Source organism: Primulina huaijiensis, chromosome 1 (assembly GCF_012295235.1).
Source record: "Primulina huaijiensis isolate GDHJ02 chromosome 1, ASM1229523v2, whole genome shotgun sequence".
Classification (NCBI taxonomy): Eukaryota; Viridiplantae; Streptophyta; class Magnoliopsida; order Lamiales; family Gesneriaceae; genus Primulina; species Primulina huaijiensis.
The window spans coordinates 15,352,660-15,379,250 of record NC_133306.1 but is presented as its reverse complement, the minus strand read 5'-3'; the positions used below and the strand labels follow the sequence as shown (position 1 = coordinate 15,379,250).

General features: G+C 38.9%; 1 protein-coding gene and 1 non-coding gene across 2 annotated transcripts; one reads left to right on the top strand and one right to left on the bottom strand.

Annotated features, from left to right (window-relative positions):
• Window positions 1–22,928: 22,928 nt before the first annotated feature.
• LOC140971604 (uncharacterized) lies at window positions 22,929–23,612 on the bottom strand. The gene is made up of 2 exons (XM_073433948.1): window positions 23,474–23,612; window positions 22,929–23,428 (listed from the first exon to the last, which is right to left on the bottom strand). The coding sequence occupies exons 1-2, from the start codon at window positions 23,610–23,612 to the stop codon at window positions 22,929–22,931; spliced, it is 639 nt and encodes a 212-aa protein (XP_073290049.1).
• Window positions 23,613–24,605: 993 nt separating this feature from the next.
• LOC140991345 (small nucleolar RNA R71) lies at window positions 24,606–24,711 on the top strand. The gene has a single exon (XR_012177844.1). It is a non-coding gene; the product is annotated as a small nucleolar RNA R71 (small nucleolar RNA).
• Window positions 24,712–26,591: the final 1,880 nt, after the last annotated feature.

Genomic DNA, 26,591 nt, shown 5'->3' with positions numbered 1-26,591 from the left:
CGGGTTGGCTCGGGTGCTGGGTAGACGGCTGGGGCCCTAGAAGCGCAAAGCTAGAGTTCACCACAAGTGCAACTCTCGGCCAGAATAGGGGGTAGTACGGGGGTCACGTTTTTGGCTTTGGGACGGGTTTCTAAGTGAACCTAGGGTCCAGTAGGGTACTTTAGGATGTTAGGCAAGTTTTGGATCAACATGGTTCGGGGGTAACTCGTGAAAATAGAAAGTTGGCTCGGGGTCGAAGTTTAGGTGTCAAATTAGGGTTTTTAACTAATTAAAATTTAAAAAAACGGCTCACGGGGGTCGAGTCATGGTCCATAAGGATTAAAATAATATAAAAAGACTAAATTTAGAATTTAGGAATTTTATATTAAAGTTTGGGATTTTTCGGGATTAAAACACCGTCAAAACAATTAACTGATGATAAATGAAAAAGTCTAATATTTAAGCTAAATAAAATTATGGGAAAATTAATTTAGGCTTAAATAATTATTTGGGACATGTTAGAGTCAATGAATTCAAGAAAAAGTCAAATTCGAGGAATTTTACGTCTAGGGGTAAAACGGTCTTTTTACACCTAGAAATTAGTAAACGTCATGGCAGTGCCATAAATGCTATTCTATTCATATTATGGTTATTTTTAAATGTATATGAGATATTCATGAATTAATTATGATTTTTAAATGTCCATGGGATTTTTATGATTTAAGAAGACATTTAAAAATACATGTTGCATGCTTGGTTTCAAAAAGGAAAAAATGTAAAGGCTATTCATGATTTTTCTAAAGTAATGAGCATGAAAAATGTTGAAAGAAGTGAATTGATTGTGACTAATTCGTTAATGGTGGGGATATCGTGAGGGTTATGGTCCCAGTGGGAGCCCGACGATCGTATTTCTATTCGAATCATGATAGGCCAAGGCTCAGTTGACCGATGATAGTGTTGCTGATGTCCCCGCAGCCCAGTACTGTGGTTACATGTAGATGGATCCATCGACTCTTATGATCATGATCAGGAAAGTCACAATTAACGATCTGAATTCTACAAAGGAAAAGGAAAAAGGGAAAAGGAAAATATTTATGATCATGTTAAAATGTTTTATGTCATGATAAGGAAAAAAGAGAAAAGATTAAGATTTTTTTATGCATGTCATGAAATGTTATTTTTACCTAAAATTATTTTCATTTTTGCATGTGGTTTTATACGTATTATTTGTTATAAAAATTATAGTGTGTTGAGTCTTTAGACCCACTAGGTTTGATGGATGCAGGTGAGTTTGAGAGAGGTCTTGACGGATGATCTGACTGGACTGAAGGCGCACACAACCCGAGGACCAGCGCTTCTATTTTTCCGCACTTATGTTTTTGACTCATGATTTACGTTAAAGATTTTTAAGACTATTTACTTATGCTTTTGAGATATTTTTGAGAGGTTTAGTATGGGCTATACTTTTCAAACTTATTGCTTTTAGGTTTGGTAAACATGCGACGATTTCATTTTATGACTATTTTATTGATTTCTAAAAATGTTAGTTGGTTGATGTTTTATTTTAAAGAGAAAAATATTTTATAAAAATATTTTCATGGGATGGACGAAATTTAGAAAAAAAATTTTCTAGTACTTTTAAAGCAATAAAAATGGCAGGACGTTTCAGTTGGTATCAGAGCAAATGTCCTGTAAAGGGTTGTGCCACCATCAGCGCCGGAAAGATCAGTCGTCAAGCCTTAAATTGTAAGTATACATGCTTTATATGATTATATGATGTTACCTGCATTATGTCATGAATAAGGTGTTTACGTTACATGTTTATTAGCTTTTTGAGTATTATTGCTTTTCATGCTTAAAATGCAAATTAAGTTAGGATATGTCACATGATTAGAGAACTTAGATTTAAATGCATGTTGGTTACGTTAGAATTTGGAAAAAATTCAGATAAAATGCCTCCTAGACGTGCCCCCGTTAATGGAAACCAAGCAGAGAACAGTGTGAATCATCAAGGAAACGGACCTCCACCACCACCACCAGAGGATGCTGCTACTCGTGCTTTGGAGGGGATGGCTCGAATTTTCGAGCAGCAGTTACAGCTGCAGTTACAGCAGATGCAGCAGCAGCAGCTACAGCAGCCACCTAGGCCACAACATGATATATATGACCAGTTCCGGAGGCTAGGGCCGAAGGAATTTTTTGGCACTACCGATCCCTTTGCTGCTGAAAGTTGGTTCCGTTCACTCGAGGTACACTTTCGATACCTGGATATGGGAGATGCGGATCGTGTGAGGTGTACCATTTATTTGTTTAGAGATGACGCTTCTTTGTGGTGGGAAGGAGCCGAGCAGGGTGTGGACCTTGCTACACTCACTTGGGCTCAATTCAAGAAAAAATTCTATGAGAAATATTTCACTCTGGATGCTAGGAGCCGAATAAAAAGGGAATTTATGGCCCTCCGTCAGGGTGATGCTACTGTTGCTGAGTTTGTAAAGAAATTTGATAGGGATTGTCACTTTGTACCCCTTATTTCCAGGGATGCGGAAGAAAAGCTCAGACATTTTATGGATGGCCTACGACCTACAATTCGGGATAAAGTTATGATGATGCGTCCTGGGGATTATGCTATCGAAGTTACCTATGCATATCAGACCGAGCAGTCTTTGAAGGACATCGACTTTGAGATTCAGCGCAAGAGGCAGCACAATCAGAATAATAATCAGCCTAACAAGAAGCCATATACGGGTCCTCATAGACCTCAAGGGCCTCAAAAGCCCCAAGGTCCAGTCAAGAAGCCAGCTCCACCAAAGCCACAAAATCCTGGAGCACCAAAGCCTGCTGAAAGGCAACCATGCAAGGAGTGCAACCGTCTACATCTTGGCAAATGCGAATTGGGATCATTTAAATGTTTCTACTGCAAGGAGGCTGGTCACAAAGCTATAGATTGCCCAAAGAGAAAAGCGGCTACCACGGCACGAGCTTATGTTATGAATGCCGAGGAAGCTGAGGAAGAGACAGACACTACACTCATCACGGGTAACCTAGTCATTTAACATTTTTATATTGTTTATTATTGCATGAAATGTTAAATTGGTTATTAGAATTGATTAGAGAAAAGGATTAACCTAGTGAAAATTAGATTGCATGTTCTACCTAGTTGGACTTAAGTTATGATTTTAGAAACCATAGAAAATGATTTGAATTTTGTGCCTTATTTTATGTGAAGGATGAAATGATTCCAAATAAAAAGTTTAGGGCCAAAATTAAAGAAGATCATAACTAAAGGATTTTTAGAGGAATTCGAATCATTGGGGGTTAAATGTGCAAATTTCGAAATTTTTAGGTCTAAAATACAATTTTCGATAATTAAGGGACCAAAATGCAAGTACCGAAATCTTAAGGGCCATAAATGTAATTTATGGGAACTTCAAAAGCTAAAATGAACAAGTTCAAAAATTTAAGGGCTTAATTGCAATAATTAGAAAACTTTGGGTCAATAATGCAAATTTCAATAGTTGAGGGACTAAAGTGCAATTTTTCCAAGATAGGTTTAAGTTCAACACAAATTCTTCATATAACTTTGGGAATTAATGATAGTAAATCCTTAAGATTCAACACGAAAAGATTTAAAAGACATTTTCACCGCAGGGAGGATTATCATTCAAGGTGTAGCAACCTATGCACTTTTAGACTCGGGAGCTACACATTCATTCATATCTGAAACCTTCATCAAAAGACTGAATATTACTCAAGATATGGGTTTGGGTTTCAAAGTTTCTATTCCATCCGGTGAACAAATACTCACGTCTAAAATTGTCAAGAATCTGGAGCTTCGTTTATTCAAGGATGTTGTTCGGGCAGATCTTATTGTGCTTCCTATGCCCGAATTTGATATTATATTGGGGATGGATTGGCTATATGTAAATGGAGCTTCGATTGATTTCCGTCAGCGATCGGTATCTATTAGGCCACCTAGTGGTAAACCTTTTGTCTTCGAGGCGGCGAGAAACAAGCAAATGCCGCACATTATCTCTTGTCTATGTGCGAGAAAGCTTATTAAACGTGGATGCAAAGCTTATTTAGCATGTGTCACTACTGCACAGGAATCTATCAGTCAGAAATTAGAAGATGTTGACATTGTGAGAGATTTTCCTAGCGTATTTCCCGAGGACGTTTCTGGTATTCCACCTGACCGTGAAGTGGAATTCTCTATTGATCTATTGTTGGGCACCGTTCCTATATCTAAAGCCCCTTATCGTCTAGCACCCGCTGAAATGAAAGAATTGAAAGATCAAATCCAAGAGTTATTAGACAAGGGTTTCATTCGCCCTAGCTATTCTCCATGGGGCGCATCGGTATTATTTGTGAAGAAGAAAGATGGTAGTATGCGTCTTTGCAGCGATTATCGAGAGCTTAATAGGGTCACCATCAAGAACAAGTATCCACTGACACGAATTGAATATTTATTTGATCAGTTGCAAGGAGCATCGATATTTTCTAAGATTGATCTTCGATCTGGGTACCATCAGTTGAAAGTCAAAGAGTCTTATGTTCACAAGAAAGCATTCCGTACCAGATATGAGCACTACGAGTTTATGGTCATGCCATTCGGTCTAACTAACGCACCAGCGATCTTCATGGATCTCATGAATCGCGTATTTCAGCCGTATCTGAATCAGTTTATTATTGTCTTCATTGATGATATATTGATTTATTCGAAGAACAAAGAGGAGCATAGTCGTCATTTGAGGATAGCACTGCAAATACTACAAGACAGAAAGCTATATGCAAAATTCAGCAAGTGCGAGTTTTGGCTCGATAGAGTGGCATTCTTAGGCCACATCATTTCTCGTAATGGCGTTGAAGTTGATCCAAGCAAAGTCGAGGCAGTGAAAGAGTGGCCAGTACCGAAGAGTGTTACCGAGATTCGCAGTTTCTTGGGATTAGCTGACTATTATCGCAAGTTTATTCAGGGATTCTCTTCTATTGCAATACCTTTGACATCCTTGACCAAAAAGAATGCAAAGTTTATATGGGGATCAGAGTGTCAAGACAGTTTTGACAAGTTAAAGCAAGCCTTGATTTCAGCACCAGTGTTATCTATGCCATCAGGGCAAGGGGAGTATGTTCTTTATACCGACGCTTCTAAACTTGGATTGGGCGCAGTTCTGATGCAAAATGACCGAGTTATAGCTTATGCGTCGAGACAGTTGAAGATTCACGAGAAAAACTACCCCACTCATGATCTTGAGCTTGCAGCAGTAGTTTTTGCTTTGAAAATTTGGAGACACTACCTTTATGGGTAGAAATGTAAGATATTCACCGATCATAAAAGTTTGAAATACTTCTTCACCCAAAAGGAGCTGAAATGAGACAGCGAAGATGGCTTGAGTTAGTAAAAGATTATGATTGTGACATTAGCTACCATCCGGAAAAAGCTAATGTAGTGGCAGACGCACTGAGTAGAAAAGCAGCAGTTATCACTCATCTATCACTCCAAAGACCATTGCAGTCCGAGATACAGCGGTTTGAGCTGACAGTGTATGCTAGGGGCGAGGCCCCTAAGCTTGCCACATTAGCGGTACAGTCGAACTTGAGAGATAGAATTCGTGATGGGCAGTCCTCTGATGAACAATTACAAAAGTGGAGAGCTAGAGATGAAGCCAAGGGTCGGAGATTATATTCAGAGGTGGATGGTATAGTTCGTTATCGAGATCGGTTATGGGTTCCTAGTGACGATTCTTTGAGAAGCCTTATTATGAAGGAAACTCATGACACACCTTATTCCATTCACCCGGGTAGCACGAAATGTACAAAGATTTGCAGTTGTTATATTGGTGGCCAGGCATGAAGAGAGACATTCTGAAGTTTATATCCGAGTGTTTGACTTGCCAACAAGTTAAAGCAGAGCACCAAAGACCAGCGGGAAAATTGAAGCCACTCCCTATTCCCGCGTGGAAATGGGAGAACATCACTATGGACTTTGTAGTGGGATTGCCAAAATCACATAAGGGATTCAACGCTATATGGGTGATAGTCGATCGTCTTACTAAATCAGCGCATTTTCTACCTATCAAGACGACCTTCACCATGATTCAGTGCGCCGACTTGTTTATTCGAGAGATAGTTCGTCTGCATGGGATTCCTGTATCCATTGTTTCTGACAGAGATCCGAGATTCACGTCATCTTTCTGGAAAAGTCTACATGCAGCGATAGGGACCAAGTTATTATTCAGTACAGCATTTCATCCCAAACCGATGGACAGTCAGAAAGAGTTATACATATCTTGGAAGATCTACTTCGAGCATGTGTTATTGATTTCCAAGGCAGTTGGGAACCAAAATTACCTCTAGTGGAGTTCACCTACAATAATAGCTATCAATCATCAATCGGTATGGCTCCTGTTGAGGCACTTTATGGAAGAAAATGTAGATCTCCTATACATTGAGACGAAGTTGGGGAAAGAAGAGAAATTGGGCCGGACGTGATTGAAGAGACTATCGAGCTTATAGTCAAAATCCGCGATAGAATGAAGACTGAGCAAAGCCGACAAAAGAGTTATGCGGACAAAAGACGAAGAGACTTAGAGTTTGCAGTGGGCGACCATGTATTTGTGAAAATAGCACCTATGAAAAGTGTTATACGTTTTGGCAAGAAAGGCAAACTTAGTCCAAGATTTATAGGTCTGTTTGAGATTTTGGAAAGGATTGGGACACTAGCTTATAGAGTGGCATTGCCACCATCACTTTCTGGAGTTCATAATGTGTTCAATATTTCGATGCTGCGGAAGTACATGTCGAATCCGTCACATGTGTTTAATTATGAACCTCTCCAATTAATTCCAAATATGACATATGAAGAAACACCTGTCCAAATCTGAGCAAGGCAAGAAAGAAGATTGCGAAACAAGGTCATTCCAATGGTCAAGGTCAAGTGGCTGAATCACTCGGAAGAGGAAGCTACTTGGGAAACCGAGAGGGACTTGAAGGGTCGCTATCCAGAACTATTCGGTAATTTCTAATTTCGAGGACGAAATTTTAATTAAGGGGGGAAAGAATTGTAAGGTCCAAAATTAAGACGACTTAAACCAACTACATGCGAATCTAGGAAATAATGGAAAACGAGTGACTAACTGATTTAATTGCTAATTAATTATGTGACATACTTGTTTATACGCTAAATGAAATTTTTATTGTCATCATGCATAAAATTGTATTTTTAAGGAATTACTCAGGTGACGATCGAGGAACGGGGATCGAAGGCTGAAAAACGTAAAATGTTTTTATTAAATAATTATTTTTAATTATTTAAAATATGAGGGTTGCTTTTTAGTATTTTTGAAAATAAGGGGTTTTGAGATGATTTTATACGCCGGGACGTAAATTTTATCGGTGTTGGTTTTTCAAGTAAAATACGAGCTTTTTGGCAACCCGGCTAATAAATTCACAAATTTATTTTTACCAAAACTTTTTTAATATCTTATTTAAATCCTAATTAGACTAATGAGCTTAATTTTATGGCTTAATAGGCCTAAGCCTAATTAGTAAATTAATTAGCTATTCTTATTAATATAAAACACCTAAAACCTACCCCATACAACACACAAGTCACGGCTACCCTCTTCTATTTCTGAAATACTCTCTCCCAAGCAACACAAGCTCACGGCACACACAACACACTATTGAGAAGGAAAATTCGAAGGGCTGAAAGGGGATCGAATAAGGTGCCCAAGTGCGCAACGGAAGTTTCAAAATTTGTTTTTCAACAAGGAAAAATTATAACACCTCACTAGAATGTGTAGCAAATACAAAAACACCAAAATGACATTCATAGTGTGTTTAGAAATGTACCTATCAATCTCTTGAGATTGATGTTTGGCTCCAACTAAGTTGTCAACAACTTAGCTCTTGAAGGTAGACAATCTACAAGCTTCCTTCTTTCCTTCAAAATTAGGCCCACCACCAACTAGCTAGAACCCTTCTTATTTTGCACTAGAAAAATAAAAAGATTTTTCAAGGAGAAGTGATTTTTTTCCTCAACTATTGAAGAAGAAAATTGAGAGAAAAAGTTGGAGAATCTCTTTTGTAAATTTCGGCCATGCTAGGTAGAATGGGGAGAGAATGAGTTGTCTTGGTGGTGGGAAAGGCTAAAACCACTTTTTAGCATCCCAAGCCTTGGAGATTGAAAAAGTGGTCTCCCAACTCTTCACCTCCCCATGCACATTATTTTTATTTGGGCATGTAACAATTAGAAAGCCCATAGACTTTTATTTAAATGTCTCAAACACATTTGAGACCATTTAACATTTACTTGATTTTACTCAAGCCCACTAGTTTAATAATTATTTCTAAATGGGCTCTACAAGGCCCAATGTAATTTAATTAATCCAACACTTGAATTAATTTAATTATTTGGACTCTACTAGGTCAGTGTTTAATTAATTCAACACTTTGAATTAATTTAATTTAGTCCATAATAATGTTTATGAAAATCACAATTTTCAAATACATTACTTGTTTGGCCAACTTTTAATTTAGGAACACTTCCACAAATTAAAAGTTACATTTCCCTCATAGAAGTCATACTTCTATTTTTCCTTACGCTTATAAACTCATTTATAAGCCGTTCAACACATTGAACTATTTTACTTCTCAACGGGATCTAGAAAGCTAGTACTTGTGTGACACTCAATGGTTCATTGATACAACTAGCCGTGGGTTCACATTTCCATGTGATTCGGACTAAACATGTCCTTATACGAGCATACCCCAATTGCTCAATTTCTAATTATCAACTCCTTGATAATAAGAACGTCAGAACTCAAGTCTGATAGTACCCAACCAATCATGTTAAACGCCTAGCAGCATCGCTTACATGATTCCCTAGGTATCAAATGATAGTGCCTGCAAGAACCATTCAATTATGGTTAGCGTACAGTACGGTCCCTTCAACTCATATATCCCGACCGATTCGACAACCATTGGTATATCGAGAGTTGTCAATGAATCGATACTATGTGTCATGTCGTAGTTGCATCGATGGTGTAATCTATGAAACCCCTTTCATAATTACCACCATACTCTGATCAGAGATTTCAAACTACATATACATGAAAAACACATAGGATATCCATACCCGTAGGTAAGCGGTGAATCCCCGACTACAATGCATCGACTCCTATATGTTTCGCCAGAACACCCAACCTTGCCACCTGATGACCCCATGAGAGTCGGTAAACAAGTCAAAGTGTAATGCTAGCATATAGAGTCTCAATGTTGTCCCGGGTCATAAGGACTAATGGTGTACAACCATAAACTAGGACGTTTCCACTCGATAAGTGAGAACCACTTGGAAAGTCCTTTATGGAGGGTTGTTCAGTGCACTCTACCAGGAGCACCTATCTGCATGCTCGGACATCACAATGTCCCCTACCAATGAAACATGGTACTCACATCGCAGATACTAGTCTCGAACTCGAGCGACCTATATCCTTCTTAGCGGCGACTGAATCGACTAGGAACTGTTTAGAATATACAGTATTCCAAATATGAGTTTCATGATACTCATCATATGAGCATCTCATATTCTTTCTACTATTTGTATATTCAAGGGCTTTATCTATGCAACTAGCATGTGTATACAGATAAAGATGTGCCGAAATAATAATTTCAAATATTATTAAAATAAAGATTGCTTATACATAGAGTTTCATTGTGAACACTCGGCCAACACTTGGCTCGACGGGCACCTACTCTAACAAGGGCCAGGGAGATTCAAGCGTAGTTTGTGTCCCGTTCTTCGTCGTCAACGTTATTTCGTGCGTACAAAACACAAAGGCATGCCATACATCTCCTTTTCTCATCCACCATATCATAATATTGTTTTAATTATTGTATGCATGAAGAGCATGAAAGTATTTTATGTATTTTCGGATTTATAGCATGCACAAGTGGTAAACTCATGTTTCTATGATTTAAATTCATGTTTTATGTTTTAAGGGGCTGCCATGATAATAGTATATGGTCCAGAGAAGTTTTTACACGAATTTAAAAGGTCCTAATTCACCTAAATCGCTGCACCACAAGTCATGCACAGAAAAAACGATTTCTGCTGTCATGAAGCTTAAGGGTTCGGCTGTCATGTTCCAAGGGGAGGGCAGGCCTGGGCTTGGGTTCATGGCTGGCCTAGGGTCTGGTTGTGTCTAGGGAAGAGTGCTAGCCAAGCTAGGACTCGAATTAGGAGGGCTAGGAGGAGTCCTTGCAAGTGCAGGTATGCGCAGGTTGTTGCGCGACTTGCAGGGGGGAGGCTCGGTCCAGGGTTCGTGGGCTGGGTTAGAGCGACTCATTAGGTCTTAGGAAGGTGCACTGAGGGTTGGCTCGGGTGCTGGGTAGACGGCTGGGGCCCTAGAAGCGCAAAGCTAGAGTTCACCACAAGTGCAACTCTCGGCCAGAATAGGGGGTAGTGCGGGGGTCACGTTTTTGGCTTTGGGATGGGTTTCAAAGTGAACCTAGGGTCCAGTATGGTACTTTAGGATGTTAGGCAAGTTTTGGATCAACATGGTTTAGGGGTAACTCGTGAAAATCGAAAGTTGGCTCGGGGTCGAAGTTTAGGTGTCAAATTAGGGTTTTTAACTAATTAAAATTGAAAAAAACAGCTCACGGGGGTCGATTCATGGTCCATAAGGGTTAAAATATTATGAAAAGACTAAATTTAGAATTTAGGAATTTTATATTAAAGTTTGGGACTTTTCGGGATTAAAACATTGTCAAAACAATTAACTGATGATAAATGAAAAAGTCTAATATTTAAGTTAAATAAAATCATGGGAAAATTAATTTAGGCTTAAAAAATTATTTGGGACATGTTAGAGTCAATGAATTCAAGAAAAAGTCAAATTCGAAGAATTTTACGTCTAGGGGTAAAATGGTCTTTTTACACCTAGAAATTAGTAAACGTCATGGCAGTGTCCTAAATGCTATTCTATTCATATTATGGGTATTTTTAAATGTATATGAGATGTTCATGATTTAATTATGATTTTTAAATGTCCATGGGATTTTTATGATTTAAGAAGACATTTAAAAATACATGTTGCGTGCTTGGTTTCAAAAAGGAAAAAATGTAAAGGCTATTCATGATTTTTATAAAGTAATGAGCATGAAAAATGTTGAAATAAGTGAATTGATTGTGACTAATTCATTTATGGTGGGGATATCGTGAGGGTTATGGTCCCAATGGGAGCTCGACGATCGTGTTTCCATCATTGTGAATATGTGGTAACGGTTATGTGGTAATGGATGTGTGGTAATGGTAAGAATGAGAATGTCGTGAGGGGAAAAGGCCCAGAGGGAGCCCATTTATAGGAAAAGGCCCCAGAGGGAACCCCGACGATCGTATTTCTATTCGAATCATGATAGGCCAAGGCTCAGTTGACCGGTGAGAGTGTTGCTGATGTCTCCGCCGCCCAGTACTGTGGTTACATGTAGATGGATCCATCGTCTCTTATGATCATGATCAAGAAAGTCACAATTAACGATCTGAATTCAACAAAGGAAAAAAGGAAAAGGAAAAANAAGTCACAATTAACGATCTGAATTCAACAAAGGAAAAAGAAAAGGAAAAAGGGAAAAGGAAAATATTTATGATCTTGTTAAAATGTTTTATGTCATGATAAGGAAAAAAGAGAAAAGATTAAGATTTATTTATGCATGTCATGAAATGTTATTTTTACCTAAAAGTATTTTCACCGTTGCATGTGGTTTTATACATATTATTTGTTATAAAGATTATGGTGTGTTGAGTCTTTAGACTCACTAGGTGTGATGGATGCAGGTGAGTTTGAGGGAGGTCTTGAAGGATGATCTGACTGGACTGAAGGCGCACACAACCCGAGGACCAGCGCTTCTATTGTTCCGCACTTATGCTTTTGACTCATGATTTATGTTAAAGATTTTAAGACTATTTATTTATGCTTTTGAGAGGTTTAGTATGGGCTATACTTTTCAAACTTATTGCTTTTTAAGTTGGTAAAACACGAGACGATTTTATGTTTTGATATTTCACTTGATTTTTTAAAATTCTAGTTGGTTGATGTTTTATTTTAAGAAGGGTTAAATATTTTATAAAAAATATTTTCATGTGATAAATAAAATTCTGGAAAAAAAAAATTTCTAGTACTTTTTAAGAAAACGAATAGCAGACGTTTCAAACAGGGTCTTTTTTAGTCGGATTCCCAAGATTATGACGCTCATCTTGGAATTGTTTCCATAAACAGAGAAGTTCAATAGNAATTTTTCTAGTACTTTTAAAGCAATAAAAAGGGCAGGACGTTTCACTAACAGTGTCAATTCGAGTGGGTTGGGTCGAGTTGAGCAATAGTACTATTCAAAAATTTCTCAACCCGAACCGAACCCGAACCCGAATCAACCCGATCAACCCATATTACACGATTTAATTTTTTTTTAATTTTTTTAAAATAAAATTAAAAAAAAAATAATATTTTAATTTAAACACATAATAACAAAATCTCCCTCATATATAAAATTTAAATTTGAAAGTCTAATTGTAGAAAAATAAAATATATTTACTAAATCAAATAAAAATTGTTTAAAAATAAAAAATGTCCAAAATAAATACTAAATTTTGAAAATTTGTGATATAAATATAAAATAAATATTTTTCAAACATCCAATATATAAAAATGTGGGCAATATTTATTAATTATATTTTTTAAAAAATAAAATAAAATTTTCGGGTCAACCGAACCCAACCCTACCCGATCATTTTTTTTGGGTCAACTATCGGGTCCAACCCGATCTGACCCGAACTCAAAAATGCCAAACCCAAACTTGATTTTTTTANTCGAGTTGATGGATCGTATCTAATTTTGATACCATTAGATAATTGTAAAAAAAATAAATAAAGAATTGGAGGAATATAATTGTTAAAAAACAAGGAATGTCCATTTCAACTTGACCTAACAACTGTCACATGACTCACACCCAAGCTACTAGAGGTGGCCGCACCACCTCTGCTTGCCACAAAACAAGGCGGGATCCGGACGGGCTGTCAATTTTTTTTTTAAAATTATCAAAATTAGAAAAAAAATCTTAGATAAACCATTTAAATAATATAAAAATTCAAATTAATCAATCCGAACCCATATATAAATCATAATAAATACTTTTTTTTTCCAAATTCATGATTTACATAAATCATTTCAAATAATATAAATATTTTAAACTTATCAACATACATAAAAATAATATAATAAAAAATAAAANCGCCAAAATGAAGAAAACTATTGGAATTTGAGGAATAAACCCCTGATATTGTTTATATTTTCAATAAACAGTAGGAATTTACAAGACATAAAAATATAACAAATAAAGTTGCTGAAATCTAAAATGACAAGTCCTAGAATGCTAGAAACATACTGGAACGATTTAAAACTAGTGCGTGTTGACTGAATTTTTAGCAGAGAGTATTTTTGCAGATTTTTGTCTGTGTAGAGTTGTGTGTCTGTTTTTCGGTGCTTTTCTTCTGACTGCTGTGCAGTTTTCTCCACCCTCCCATGATCTCCTTTATCTGCTACAATATCTCCTCCTGTTTGCACGTCTTTTGACTGAATCAAACTAATTTAAATTATTGATGGGCTTATTCTTTTTTCCTTGGACTTGGGCTTGTTTATTTTGGGCCTAATTAAAATACTGCTCCAACAAATGCCCCCTGCAAGCATTGGCCCATTGAGCCAAAATGCTTGTATATCAGCCTAGTTCAACCTTATTTGCAGCGGCCCGCGATTTTATTTGTTTGTGAGTTGGGCTATGATAGTGGATTGAATGAATAACTCAAGCCCATTCACTGCTGGACTTCACACAACTGTATCTTGGTTTCTTTCATTCACGCTTTACTCACTCTCCACATTCAAACTTCCAAGCCCGCTTTCTTCAATCTCTCTGCCTCCCCTTTGTTCGATTACTCTTCACTGCCGGTATGGCTCAAGACTCCCCATCGGCGCCTATACCCGACTCTAGTGCTGCGGGTTCTTCTTCTGCTCAAGCACGTTTTAGCTTCACCTCGTCCCTTGTTTCTTCCACTACGTCGGTCGTGCCAACCCATATGCAAACCCATAAATTATTTTGATCACCATTGTGCCTTTATGGTGTTTGTGAGTTTGTCCCAATGAATATACATAAACATTTGCAAGACACAAACTTGTTCTGATCATGAAGCCTTCTTGTGATACCATCACGCATGTCATATATGTGTCGCTGCTTCTTACATCTATGTCATAGTTCTTCCGCTCCAGTATCCAACTGAGGTCGTCGCCCAAGTTGTAAGCACGAGTCACCACTATCTGCCCTATTCATGACTCCATCCTCTATGGCCATTAGTAAATTTATTGCCTCTTTCTTGAATATTACGCAATATCCTCTCATTTCTTGATCTATGAAATTAATCAATGCTATACTTGAACTTATTACCTTGTATTGCATGTCTGCCTCTGTAACTTCCATTCTCACATACCTACTAAGATATGTATGTCCTTGGAAATCAACTCCTCACTGTCTTTCTTGGGCATCAACTCCCCACTCTCGATTTTTTTTATATTGTGGGCATGTTTGCTCATAACAGGTATCATGGATTGGCCATGGGTTGGCCTCAGTTCTCCGGTGCATTCGATATTCACACCTTGATGTTTCTTGGGGCTTCTTGAAACACTGAAACCTCTCAACTCTTGCGTGCTCTTACGTTCTCTTACGTGATCTTTCCACTCAGGATGACTCTCTCGTCCCTAACATTTATGCATTGCACTTCATTTGGACCCTTTTCCCGCATACACGTATATGCATTTGCACTTCAGTCAGACCCCTTTCCCGCATACACGTATATGCATTTGCACTTCAGTCGGACCCCTTTCTCGCATACACGTATATGCATTTACACTTCAGTCGGCCCCCTTTCCCGCATACACTTCTACTTATTGTTCTTGCATGCGGTGGCTACGCTTTGTATTTTTTGACTGTTGGTTTGGTGTTGTGATTGTGGGATGATGGATGTTGGTTGGAGAAAGAGTTGAATTTGATGCTGGATGTTAGTTGGGAGAGAAGTTTTCTGTTGATTCTTATACTCGGATCCAAATGTTTGTTTGGTGTTGTGATTGTGGGATGATGGATGTTGGTTGGAGATGAGTTGAATTTGATGCTGGATGTTAGTTGGGGGAGAAGTTTTCTGTTGATTCTTTTACTCTGATCCAAATAATACCACTCATTTCAATAAACCAATATGTCGGCTTAAAACTCCCCGCTCGCAATTATTTCCTCCCCTGATTCTTTATCTAAACAAAATGAATCCAATATGATAAAAGTGGCCTCCTGGCCAACTTTAATTGATCGTTTTTGTTTTTTGAATCATAACCAACAAATGTTTACATTAGTGGCCCAACGGCTTACTTCAAATAAACTCTTACAACATGAAGCTAAAACATGCAAAAAATGGCTGGTTAGCCTATTTTCTTCCAAAGTCAACTTCTGGGTCCTCTTGGGGTTCCCGTAACGCCTTTGTTCTCTTTTGTTCCTCCTTTATTATTCGTTGTCTCGCTCGGTGAGCTCCACTCCCCGCTAAGTGTGTTTTTTTCTTGTCGTATTCTAAGTGGCCTGAAGGCCTACCCCATGGGTTTGTCACTGCACATGCCAACAACCAATTTATATAATGGAGGTACGGTCTACTTTACCGTGATTTTTCGTACCATAAGAACAATAGAAATATCGACCGAATGCATATATAATAAGTGGCCATAAGGCCGACTCCCTAGTGAAACAAAATGCCTTCGAAATAATGAAAATGGCTTATTGTCCCACTTTCTATGATCAGTCTCATTGTTGAATCATAAACAACAGATATTTACCTCAGTGGCCCTAAGGCCTACATCGCATGACTTCTTGAAATAAGGAACTAAACTTATACAAAAGTGACCCCGAAGGCCAACTCCCCGCTGGATATCAACCTTTCTGTTCGCTTTACTCGCTCTCTTTTTTTATTTCTTCCCCCATACTTGGAAAATATGGCTTGAGATATTTGCCATTTATGCATCTCTTGTGTGGTTGGCCTTCTAAACTTGATAGCCAATATGCATTCCTATCCAGGATCTTGTGCATCTTAAATGGCCCTTCCCAATTTGGGGACCATTTACTTATGTCTCTGTCTTTCGTCCCCACGGGCAGTATGGTTTTCCACACAATATCTCCTTTTTGAAAGCTTTTCTTGTTGATCTATTGTTGCATATCCTTGCCACTTTCTGCTTTGGCAACAACAAAGCGTTATATTCTTGGATTCTCAATTCATCAACCTCTTCTAACTCCATAATCATCGCCTCATTGTAATGTTCAGGGGAAAGATCATTCTGCTTTGCCACTCGCATTGATGGTACCATAATCTCTAATGGTAGTACCGCATCGTGGCCAAATGTGAGGGCGAATGGACTTACCCCAGTTGCAGCCCTTTTCAATGTCCTATATGCCCACAACGTCTCTGACAGTAGCCTTGGCTAATCCCTGGGATTCCCCTCCCTCATCTTTTGTAGAATCCTTATCAACACTTTGTTTGACGCTTCAGCTTGTCCATTGGACTGTGGGTAATGAGGGGATGAGTTTATCAATTTGATTCCATTGTCTGCTGCAAATTCTCTCATATCTAAGCCGGTGAACATAGTTCCCTTATATGTGGTTAGTGACTCTGGAATTCCAAATCTATGAATAATATTCTCTTTTACAAAGTTAATGACATCCCCTTATTCCGCTTTCTTCAAAGGCACTGCTTCTACCCATTTGGTGAAAAACATATGTGGCCACAAGGATGAACAAGTGGCCTTTAGATGATGCTGGGTAGATTTTCCCTATTAAGTCCATGGCCCAGCCCTTGAACGGCCATGGTTTGACAATGCTGTGGAGCTCATCCGCCGGAATTCTTTTGATGTTCCCGTGTTTCTGACATGGCTGGCATCCTTTAGCATATTTGTTGCAATCTTTTAGGATGGATGGCCAATAGTAGCCATACCTCCTTATCAACCATCTAATCTTTACTCCAGATTGATGTGCTCCACACACTCTCTCATTAACTTGCTTCATGATCTCCAACGCCTCTGGGAAACCTATGCATCAAAGAAGCAGACCATCTAAACATTTCCTGTACAAATCTCCCCCCACAAAGACGCTCTCATATTTAAACCATGTCGAATATCTCTCTCGGTTGATTTTAGCACCTGTTTTATGTCATCCCTCCAGTCACCAGCTAAGTCTATATCCAAGTTGAGCGTGTCTACCTGAATCCCTCTTTGCTGAATTGAAGGGTAGTTTTTCTTCTGAATCAACACTAGCCTGTGTGTAAGTTCTGGAGACATCTTCAATCCCGAAGCAACCTGTTCCAACTCGTCTCCCTCCCAATTTTCTTGTCTTGGGACGTGTACTAACGACACCTCCCCAAAATCATCTAGAAGTTGTGATGTTGCGGTATAGTACGGAGCCAATGAAAGGCTTGTGCATTTGAACTCCCCTGATAGCTGTTTGAGTATTAGCTGAGAATCCCCTGATATTAACAGCTATTTCGCCCCTAAATTTTTGAGAATTTCCAATCTAATGACCAGTGATTCGTATTCCGCCTGATTGTTGGCGATGGAAAACACAAATTAAAAGATAGAGCGGTTTTCACCCCTCTTGGGAGGTGATCACAATACCAGCTCCGGCTGCTGTTTCTGTACTTGATCCATCGAACTTCAACTCCCATGGTCGAAATTCCACTCCACAAACTGGAAATCCAACCTGTTCTCCAATAGACTCATCAAGTGAAGGATGATCAGCTAAATAATCGGCTATAGCTTGACCTTTTACTGATTTTTGGGGGTAATAGATCAATGTAAACTCGACCAATGCTAAAGACCATTTACCAATCCGCCCAGAGAGGATGGGTCTGGGAGGCATAAGAACAAGTGTATTGGATAAATATTCCTTTACCACATCAAAAGCTTTTTGATGCGAATCTTCCCATTTGAACTCTCTGATGTCTTTGAGCTTCAACAACTGTGAAAACTCTTTGGTCTTCCCTGCAAGGTTAGAGATAAAATGCCTCGAGTAATTTACTTGCCCAAGAAAACGTTGTAACTCTTTCTTGTTTTTGGGTGGATTTGCTTCCATAATAGCTTTGGTTTTGTTTTTATCCACTTCAACTCCCCTCTGATGTACCAGGAATCCCAAGAAGTTCCCCGCTTTCACACCAAAGGCACATTTCAATGGATTCAAATTTAACTCATGTTGCCTCATTCTTTGGAAGCTCTTCCTCAAATGCAAGATGTGATCAACAGCTTGTTTAGATCTCACAAAGATATCTTCTATGTACACTGATCGAGCAAAACTTGCACTGTGAAATCTTTAATAAAAATATGGTTGTGTATGCTCAAAATTTATCGCAAATGCACGATGTCAAGTAATAGTATAATGTACCGGAGTACGAGTATCGTTCCATTGACGACTGTATTTAACAATTGTTATTTTCAGTTATTAAACATTTAGCAACGAAAATGGATTTGATTGTTTTAACACTACTATTCTTAAGCAAATATGCAAATAAAAAGATTCAATAATTAACTGATGGAAGGCAATATCTAAAATGGTTGATTAAAATTCAATGAAAAGAAGGATTTGTTGGGAATATCGGTTCACCCACCCCTCGTTAATTAATTAATTCGTTCGATATTGATTTACGCTTCCGACAGGATTTCCTATTCAATTGAACACACTCTCTCGAGCTATGCCAAACTAATTCGACTCAATGAAGTAATTAAATGTCTTTAATTATTTATCAAGAGTGAATCGCATGTCGATCTGTGAAATCCCCTAGTTTTCGACCCTTAGGACTATGACTATCGGCGCGTATCCAATTTCATATATCTATGTAAATTGAAGATCCACGGATTATATTACTCATTCCTATCACAAGTTATTCTCTCGAACTCACTCACGATATAAAATTTGTTATTAAAGTTAGCTACGCTTTAACAACACGCTAAAACAATAGTATAATCAAGAACAAATCGACAATCGAAATAAAGATTAACTAAATCAAAGTCTGGGGTAGGATCCCCTTAATTCCCAACAAATATTAAAAAGTTAGCTACTAGAATTCATAGTAAAATAGACACAACAATGTTTAAAAGATAAAAACTAAGTTAGAAATACTAGAATTGACGAAAAACGCGAAGAACGGTGCCCGGAAAGTGTCGAATCTTCAACTCCAAGTTTTTTTTTCCTCTCCAATCCTTGTTGGTTGCTGCAATATATCTCAATAATCCTCCAAATATCGTGCCTCCCCTTCCCTTATCAGCCACACTCCCAAAATAAGGTAAAGAATCGGCTGCCAAATCTTGCAAAAATTAGGTGGCGCTCGGGCGGTAAAGAATTACCGCTCGAGCGCTACACTCTCTGTAAAACACTTGGGGAGTGCGGCTTTCGACGCTCGGGCGGTAGAAAATTACCGCTCGAGCGCCACGTCTTCTGTAACTTTTCTTTGTGGATTACTTCTCGCGCTCGGGCGATAAAAAATTACCGCTCGAGCGCCGTCTCTTCTGTCCTTTGTCTTCTTGCTGGTACACTTTGCTCCGATTTCCGTTTTCCGGCCAGTTTACCTGCAAATTCGTTACGCCCAGGTGAGAAATGATCAAATGCAACTGCTTACTCTAAAATGAACAAAATGCACGTGAAATATACGCGTGCACAATACAAACGCACACAAACTAATGCAATAAAACACGTACAAACCACACCTATCAACCCCCTCATACTAACCTTTTGCTTGCCCTCAAGCAAAATAGGTTACCAACCACATCCAAGATACGAAAACCAAAACACAATAGTGAAAGTACTAAAACAACTAAACCGATGGTGAAACATCACTGACATTCACGCCTCAGCGGGCTTTCTGAACAACATCCTATTAGTCATTTACAGCATCCATTAACACCCCTCTCATAGCACCTTGTAGTATTTTGACGAGAATATAAAATGTGGTCGTGTGTGTGTGCTGTGGGTTTTACTAGCTTGTGCTTCAGACAGTTTTATTCGCGAATCGTGTGAGTCACCAAGTCAACAGTTCAACACAAGTTTTTCTATCCTGCGTTCTGTTTTTATTCATGACCAACCAGTAAACACAAAGCGGTATAATTTCATAGTTGTACAACAGGAATTAGGGAGTCCATATCCATGAGTTTTCAAACGGCTCAACAAGATGGGGAGTACACTGATCATTTTCATTATGCACTTGTCAGAATATTTATGTGACATTCCTCAACGCCTTACATCTCCATCTTTTTAGCCTTGGGATAGGATTTCATCCCTTTTTAGCTCCCCCACACCTTACATCCCCTTTTTTTTTTTAGTGCATAATTTTCTCATGTGTACTCCATAGGTTCTGAATATAAGGTGTTTGCATTTAAATGACCTAGGGATGGCTTTTTGGGTTCTATGCACAATTGGACAAAGAGGATTTGAGGTATGCTTCGGTTATCTACTCGAGTTAATGCTACCGGTTGGTCACTCCTGTCAACAGAAATTCATTCAAGTGCAACTCGCATATCATGTTTCTTTCAGTTTCCCCCACAGATATTTTAAACTCACTGTCATTCACATTACTACCAAAACCCACTTTATGTGCGTATAAAATAAACATTTCAATTCACCGGGGGATGTATAACGAGTGATAAGACTAAGCAACATGCAGTTTATTTGTCCCACAATCATCATTGGCTACCAATTTACTAGTTTCACCATCCATGGACACTCATGCACGACAACAAATACGAATATGAGAAAGACGACCCCCTCATACTAAAAATGTGCAATGTCCCCATTGCACAAAAGACTCAAAACACAGAAATGCAACCACGAATGCAGATTCATAAACATAAGAGCTAACATGCCAGACTGAAACAACGGTAAGAAAGAAAATAGAAAGCGGTAAAGAAATAAAAGTGCAAAGAAGGGGAAACAGTAAACTCCCCTAATCAAGGCTCCTCCTCTGCAACACACCTTCTTATCATAGAATCTGCACAAATCTTAAACAAAAACGGTTCCTCCCAGAAATAATACTTCACGTCAGAGAAGAATTTTTTTCGTTGGTGAAATGATAGATTTGGTGGTGGTGTGCCTGTGACAAGAAAGTTAGCGAAATTTGCATACCAAGGACAGTATCTCACCTCAAATAGTTGCTCATCAGGAAACCAATCATTTATAGCATGATCTACACTGTCATTACTAATCAGCTCCAACCTAGAAAGGTGATCCGCCACAACGTTCTCGACACCCTTCTTATCTTTTATTTCTAAATCAAATTCTTGTAACAGTAAAATCCACCGAAGAAGGCGTGGCTTAGCATCTTTTTTAGCAAGTAAATATTTAAGTGCAGAGTGGTTGGTGTAAACAATGACTTTGGACAGAACAGGATATGAGTGAAATTTGTCAAGAGCAAATACTACTGCAAGTAATTCCTTTTCAGTTGTCGCATAATTCAATTGAGCCTCATCTAAGGTCTTACTTGCGTAGTAGATTGTATGAAATACCTTGTTTTGCCGCTGGCCAAGCACAGCTCCCACCGCAGTATCACTGGCATCGCACATGACCTCGAATGGTAGATCCCAATCCGGAGCCACCAAGACAGGAGCCGTCACCAAGCGCTCCTTCAAATCCTCGTATGCCTGTAAACAGTCAGAATTAAAATCAAAGCATATATCTTTCATAAATAAGGAAGATAGAGGTTTCGTAATTTTAGAAAAATCTTTGATAAAACGCCGATAAAAACCGGCGTGGCCTAGAAAACTTCTAACTCCCTTTATGGATGTCGGAGGTGGTAAGTTCTTGATAACTTCGACTTTTGCCTTATCCACCTCTATTCCATGCTCCGATATCTTGTGCCCTAATACTATCCCTTCTTGCACCATAAAATGGCACTTCTCCCAATTCAGTACCAAATTCGTCTCCTCGCATCTCATCAACACCACCTTCAAATTCTGCAAACAGTTATCGAAAGAAGGGCCAAAAATCGAGAAGTCATCCATAAAAATTTCAAGGAAAGTTTCTATCATGTCATGAAATATAGCGGTCATGCATCGTTGAAAAGTGGCAGGGGCATTACACAAGCCAAAAGGCATCCGTCTAAAAGCAAAAGTGCCATAAGGACAAGTGAAAGTGGTTTTCTCTTGGTCCTCAGGTGCAATCATGATTTGGTTATACCCCGAATACCCATCTAGAAAACAATAAAACTCATGACCCGCTAACCTCTCTAACATTTGATCAATGAAGGGCAGTGGAAAGTGATCTTTACGGGTAGCATCATTTAATTTCCTATAATCGATGCACACACGCCATCCCGTAACTGTCCTAGTGGATATCAATTCATTTTTTTCATTGGTGATCACAGTAATCCCACCTTTTTTCGGCACACATTGAACAGGACTTACCCATGCACTATCAGATATAGGATAGATAATACCTGCATCAAGGAGTTTGATCGTTTCCGCTTTTACTACCTCTTGAATCTTTGGATTTAATCTTCTCTGAGGTTGCACAAGAGGCGAGTATTTATCTTCCATCAAGATATTGTGCATGCAGACTGATGGATTGATTCCTTTGATATCCGCCACCTTCCATGCAAAAGCACTCTTGTGTGCTTTCAAAACTTCCAACAGTTTGTCCTCCATCCCCTCTGTCAAAGCAGTAGAAATAATGACAGGTAAAGTGTTATTCTCACCTAAGTATCCGTACTTTAGGTGTGGAGGCAATGATTTGAGCTCAAGCGTCGGTGGCTCCTCCAGGCTTGACTTCTGAGGGAGCAAGTCTTTTCGATCTCCCAAATCTTCTAATCTCATCCTTATTGGCCTCTTCCATGGCTGGTTGGCATTGAGTTATGCCACTATTTCGGCTTTCTCTGCATCCAATTCATCTTCTCCCATCTCGGTAGTAAGAGTGGCCTCCAAAGGGTCCATAAGAGCATCCTGCACATAGTTAGACACAAAAGCATCAAACGCATCAATTCTATAACAACTATCAGAATGCAGTGTGTGCTTAAGTGCATTAAAAACGTCAAAAGTAAACTCCTCTTCTCCCACTCTCAATCTTAACTTTCCTTCCTGTACATCAATCAGAGCCTTGCCAGTTGCAAGGAACGGTCTCCCCAAAATTAGAGGCATCTCCATATCCTCCTCCATGTCGAGCACCACAAAATCTGCAGGAAAGATAAATTTGTCCACCTTAACTAACACATCCTCAATCACTCCTCTTGGATACTTGATAGATCTGTCAGCCAGTTGTAAAGACATCCTTGTCGGCTTAGGTTCTCCCAATCCAAGTTTCCTGAACACAGAAAAAGGCATGAGGTTAATACTTGCACCAAGATCACATAACGCTTTATGAAAAACAACATCACTAATCATGCAAGGAATAGAAAAACTCCCTGGATCTTTGAGTTTCGGTGGGATCTTGTTTTGCACCAAAGCAGAGCTATTTTCGGTTAGATTCACTGTCATGTGATCCTCCAATTTCCTCTTGTTTGCTAAGATGTCTTTTAAAAATTTAGCGTAACTCGGCATTTGCATCAAAGCATCGACAAAAGGAATATTAATATGCAATTTTTTAAATATCTCAAGAAACTTACCGAATTGCGCATCCAGTTTGGTCTTTTTTAATGCTGCAGGAAACGGAGGAGGTATAACAATTTTAGGTTGTGCAGTGGGTGTTGGTGTTGTGTTAGAAGACTTACCTTTAGATGTCTCAGTCAGTTCATCCAGCACTTGATTTTTTTCCTTTTTCTCTCGACTCTACACTCTTCAACTCGATGGCCTTCACTTGCTCTTTTGGATTTGTTTCTGTGTTACTTGGCAAGGTGCCCGGGTCTCTACTTGCTATCATCTTGGCCAACTGTCCAATTTGATTCTCGAGCCCTTTTATCGATGCATCTTGGTTTTGAAGTCTAGTTTCAGTGGATGAAATAAACTTAGACATCATTTTCTCCAGGTTGGACTTTTCTTCTCTAGGAGGATCAGATCTGTACATCGGTTGTTTTCCATATGGTTGTCCTCCCTGTGGTCGATTCTGACTGTTTTGGCCACCCCATGTGAAGTTGGGTTGTTGCCTCCATCCAGGATTGTATGTATTCGAATAAGGGTAATTCCTTGGATGGTTGTGGAGTCCTATTTGATTGACCGGTGCCTCGTTTTGCACATAAAATGGATTGTCATCTTGACAGTCCTTCACAAAATGTTCACCTCCACACTTTTCACAGAATATCTCTTGAAGACGCATAGCTGTGCCACCCATGTTCAAGCCATCTAGTTTCCTATTCAACACGTCAAGTTGTGCAGTAATGGCAGAAAAATCAGTTACCTGATGAACTCCTGTACTTCTCCGCTGGTTGTTCCTTTCAGATTGAGGATGATAACTGCTAGCAGCCATTTCTTCCAACAACTCATATCCTTCTTCCGCAGTTTTTCTCAACAAGTTCCCACAAGCAGCAGCATCTATCATAGTACGGTTAGGCGTAGGCAAACCATAGTAAAAAGTTTGAACGACTAACCCAAGTGGTAATGCGTGATGTGGGCATCTTCGTAGTAGATCCTTGAAGCGTTCCCATGCCTCATATAAAGACTCCTGGTTGAATTGAGCAAATGTTGTAATATCTGCCCGCAGCTTCATGGTCTTTGATGGAGGAAAGTATTTAATGAGAAATGCTTTTGCCATGTCTTCCCATGTAGTGATCGAACCTACAGGCAAACAATTTAACCATGCTTTAGCTTTATCACGTAAAGAGAAAGGAAACAAACGCAACCTAACAGCATCATCAGAAACTCCATTGAAGTTAAAAGTATCGCAAATTTCAAGAAAATCCGCGATGTGCGTGTTTGGGTCATCTACTGCAGTTCCTCCAAATTGGATTGTGTTCTGAATCATCTGGATTATAGCTGGCTTGATTTCAAAGTGATTTGCCCATACAATAGGCCTCACAATGCTAGGGCGTGCACCCTCCAAAGAAGGCTGGGCATACTCTAGCATCGGTATGCGGCGTGGCATCTCAACTTGTCTATCTTCATGCTGTTCCCCCTCACGTTCTTGCTCGTGTCTCTCCATCAGTTCTTTAAGTCTCTGTTGTTGTCTTCGCCTGCGGTAAGTTCTTTCAATTTCAGGATCAAACTCAAGCTCCACGTCAAGTGACTTTGGCATGCACTAGACAAGATATCTGGAATAAAATATGGAGTGTTAGCTCAAGAGAAATAAAGTAATGCTAAAGAAAATAACTAAAAATAAAATTGTAGATTGACAGTCCCCGGCAACGGCGCCAAAAACTTGATCGAGCAAAACTTGCACCGTGAAATCCTTAATAAAAATATGGTTTTGTATGCTCAAAATTTATCGCAAGTGCACGATGTCAAGTAATAGTATAATGTACCGGAGTACGAGTATCGTTCCACTGAACACTGTATTTAACAATTGTTATTTTCAGTTATTGAACATTTAGCAACGAAAATTGATTTGATTGTTTTAACACTACTATTCTTAAGCAAATATGCAAATAAAAAGATTCAATAATTAACTGATGGAAGGCACTATCTAAAATGGTTGATTAAAATTCAATGAAAAGAAGGATTTGTTGGTAATATCGGTTCACCTACCCCTCGTTAATTGATTAATTCGTTCGATATTGATTTACGCTTCCGACAGGATTTCCTATTCAATTGAACATACTCTCTCGAGCTATGCCAAACTAATTCGACTCAATGAAGTAATTAAATGTCTTTAATTATTTATCAAGAGTGAATCGCATGTCGATCTGTGAAATCCCCTAGTTTTCGACCCTTAGGACTATGACTATCGGCGCGTATCCAATTTCATATATCTATATAAATTGTAGATCCACGGATTATACTACTCATTCCTATCACAAGTTATTCTCTCGAACTCACTCACGATATAAAATTTGTTATTAAAGTTAGCTACGCTTTAACAACACGCTAAAACAATAGTATAATCAAGAACAAATCGACAATCGAAATAAAGATTAACTAAATCAAAGTCTGGGGTAGGATCCCCTTAATTACCAACAAATATTAAAAAGTTAGCTACTAGAATTCATAGTAAAATAGACACAACAATGTTTAAAAGATAAAAACTAAGTTAGAAATACTAGAATTGACGAAAATCGCGAAGAACGGTGCCCGGAAAGTGTCGAATCTTCAACTCCAAGTTTTTTTTTCCTCATCAATCCTTGTTGGTTGCTGCAATATGTCTCAATAATCCTCCAAATCTCGTGCCTCCCCTTCCCTTATCAGCCACACTCCCAAAATAAGGTAAAGAATCGGCTGCCAAATCTTGCAAAAATTAGTTGGCGCTCGGGCGGTAAAAAATTACCGCTCGAGCGCCACACTCTCTGTAAAACACTTGGGGAGTGCGGCTTTCGGCGCTCGGGCGGTAGAAAATTACCGCTCGAGCGCCACGTCTTCTGTAAANAAACACTTGGGGAGTGCGGCTTTCGGCGCTCGGGCGGTAGAAAATTACCGCTCGAGCACCACGTCTTC

Bases quoted from the DNA above. Each gene is read 5' to 3' on its own strand.
- LOC140971604 (XM_073433948.1), bottom strand. From the start codon at position 23,612: ATGCCGAGTTACGCTAAATTTTTAAAAGACATCTTAGCAAACAAGAGG. The intron at 23,429-23,473 runs GTTTTTCTATTC...TTTTTCATAAAG, and splicing joins GAAACTCAAAGATCCAGGGA to CGTTATGTGATCTTGGTGCA.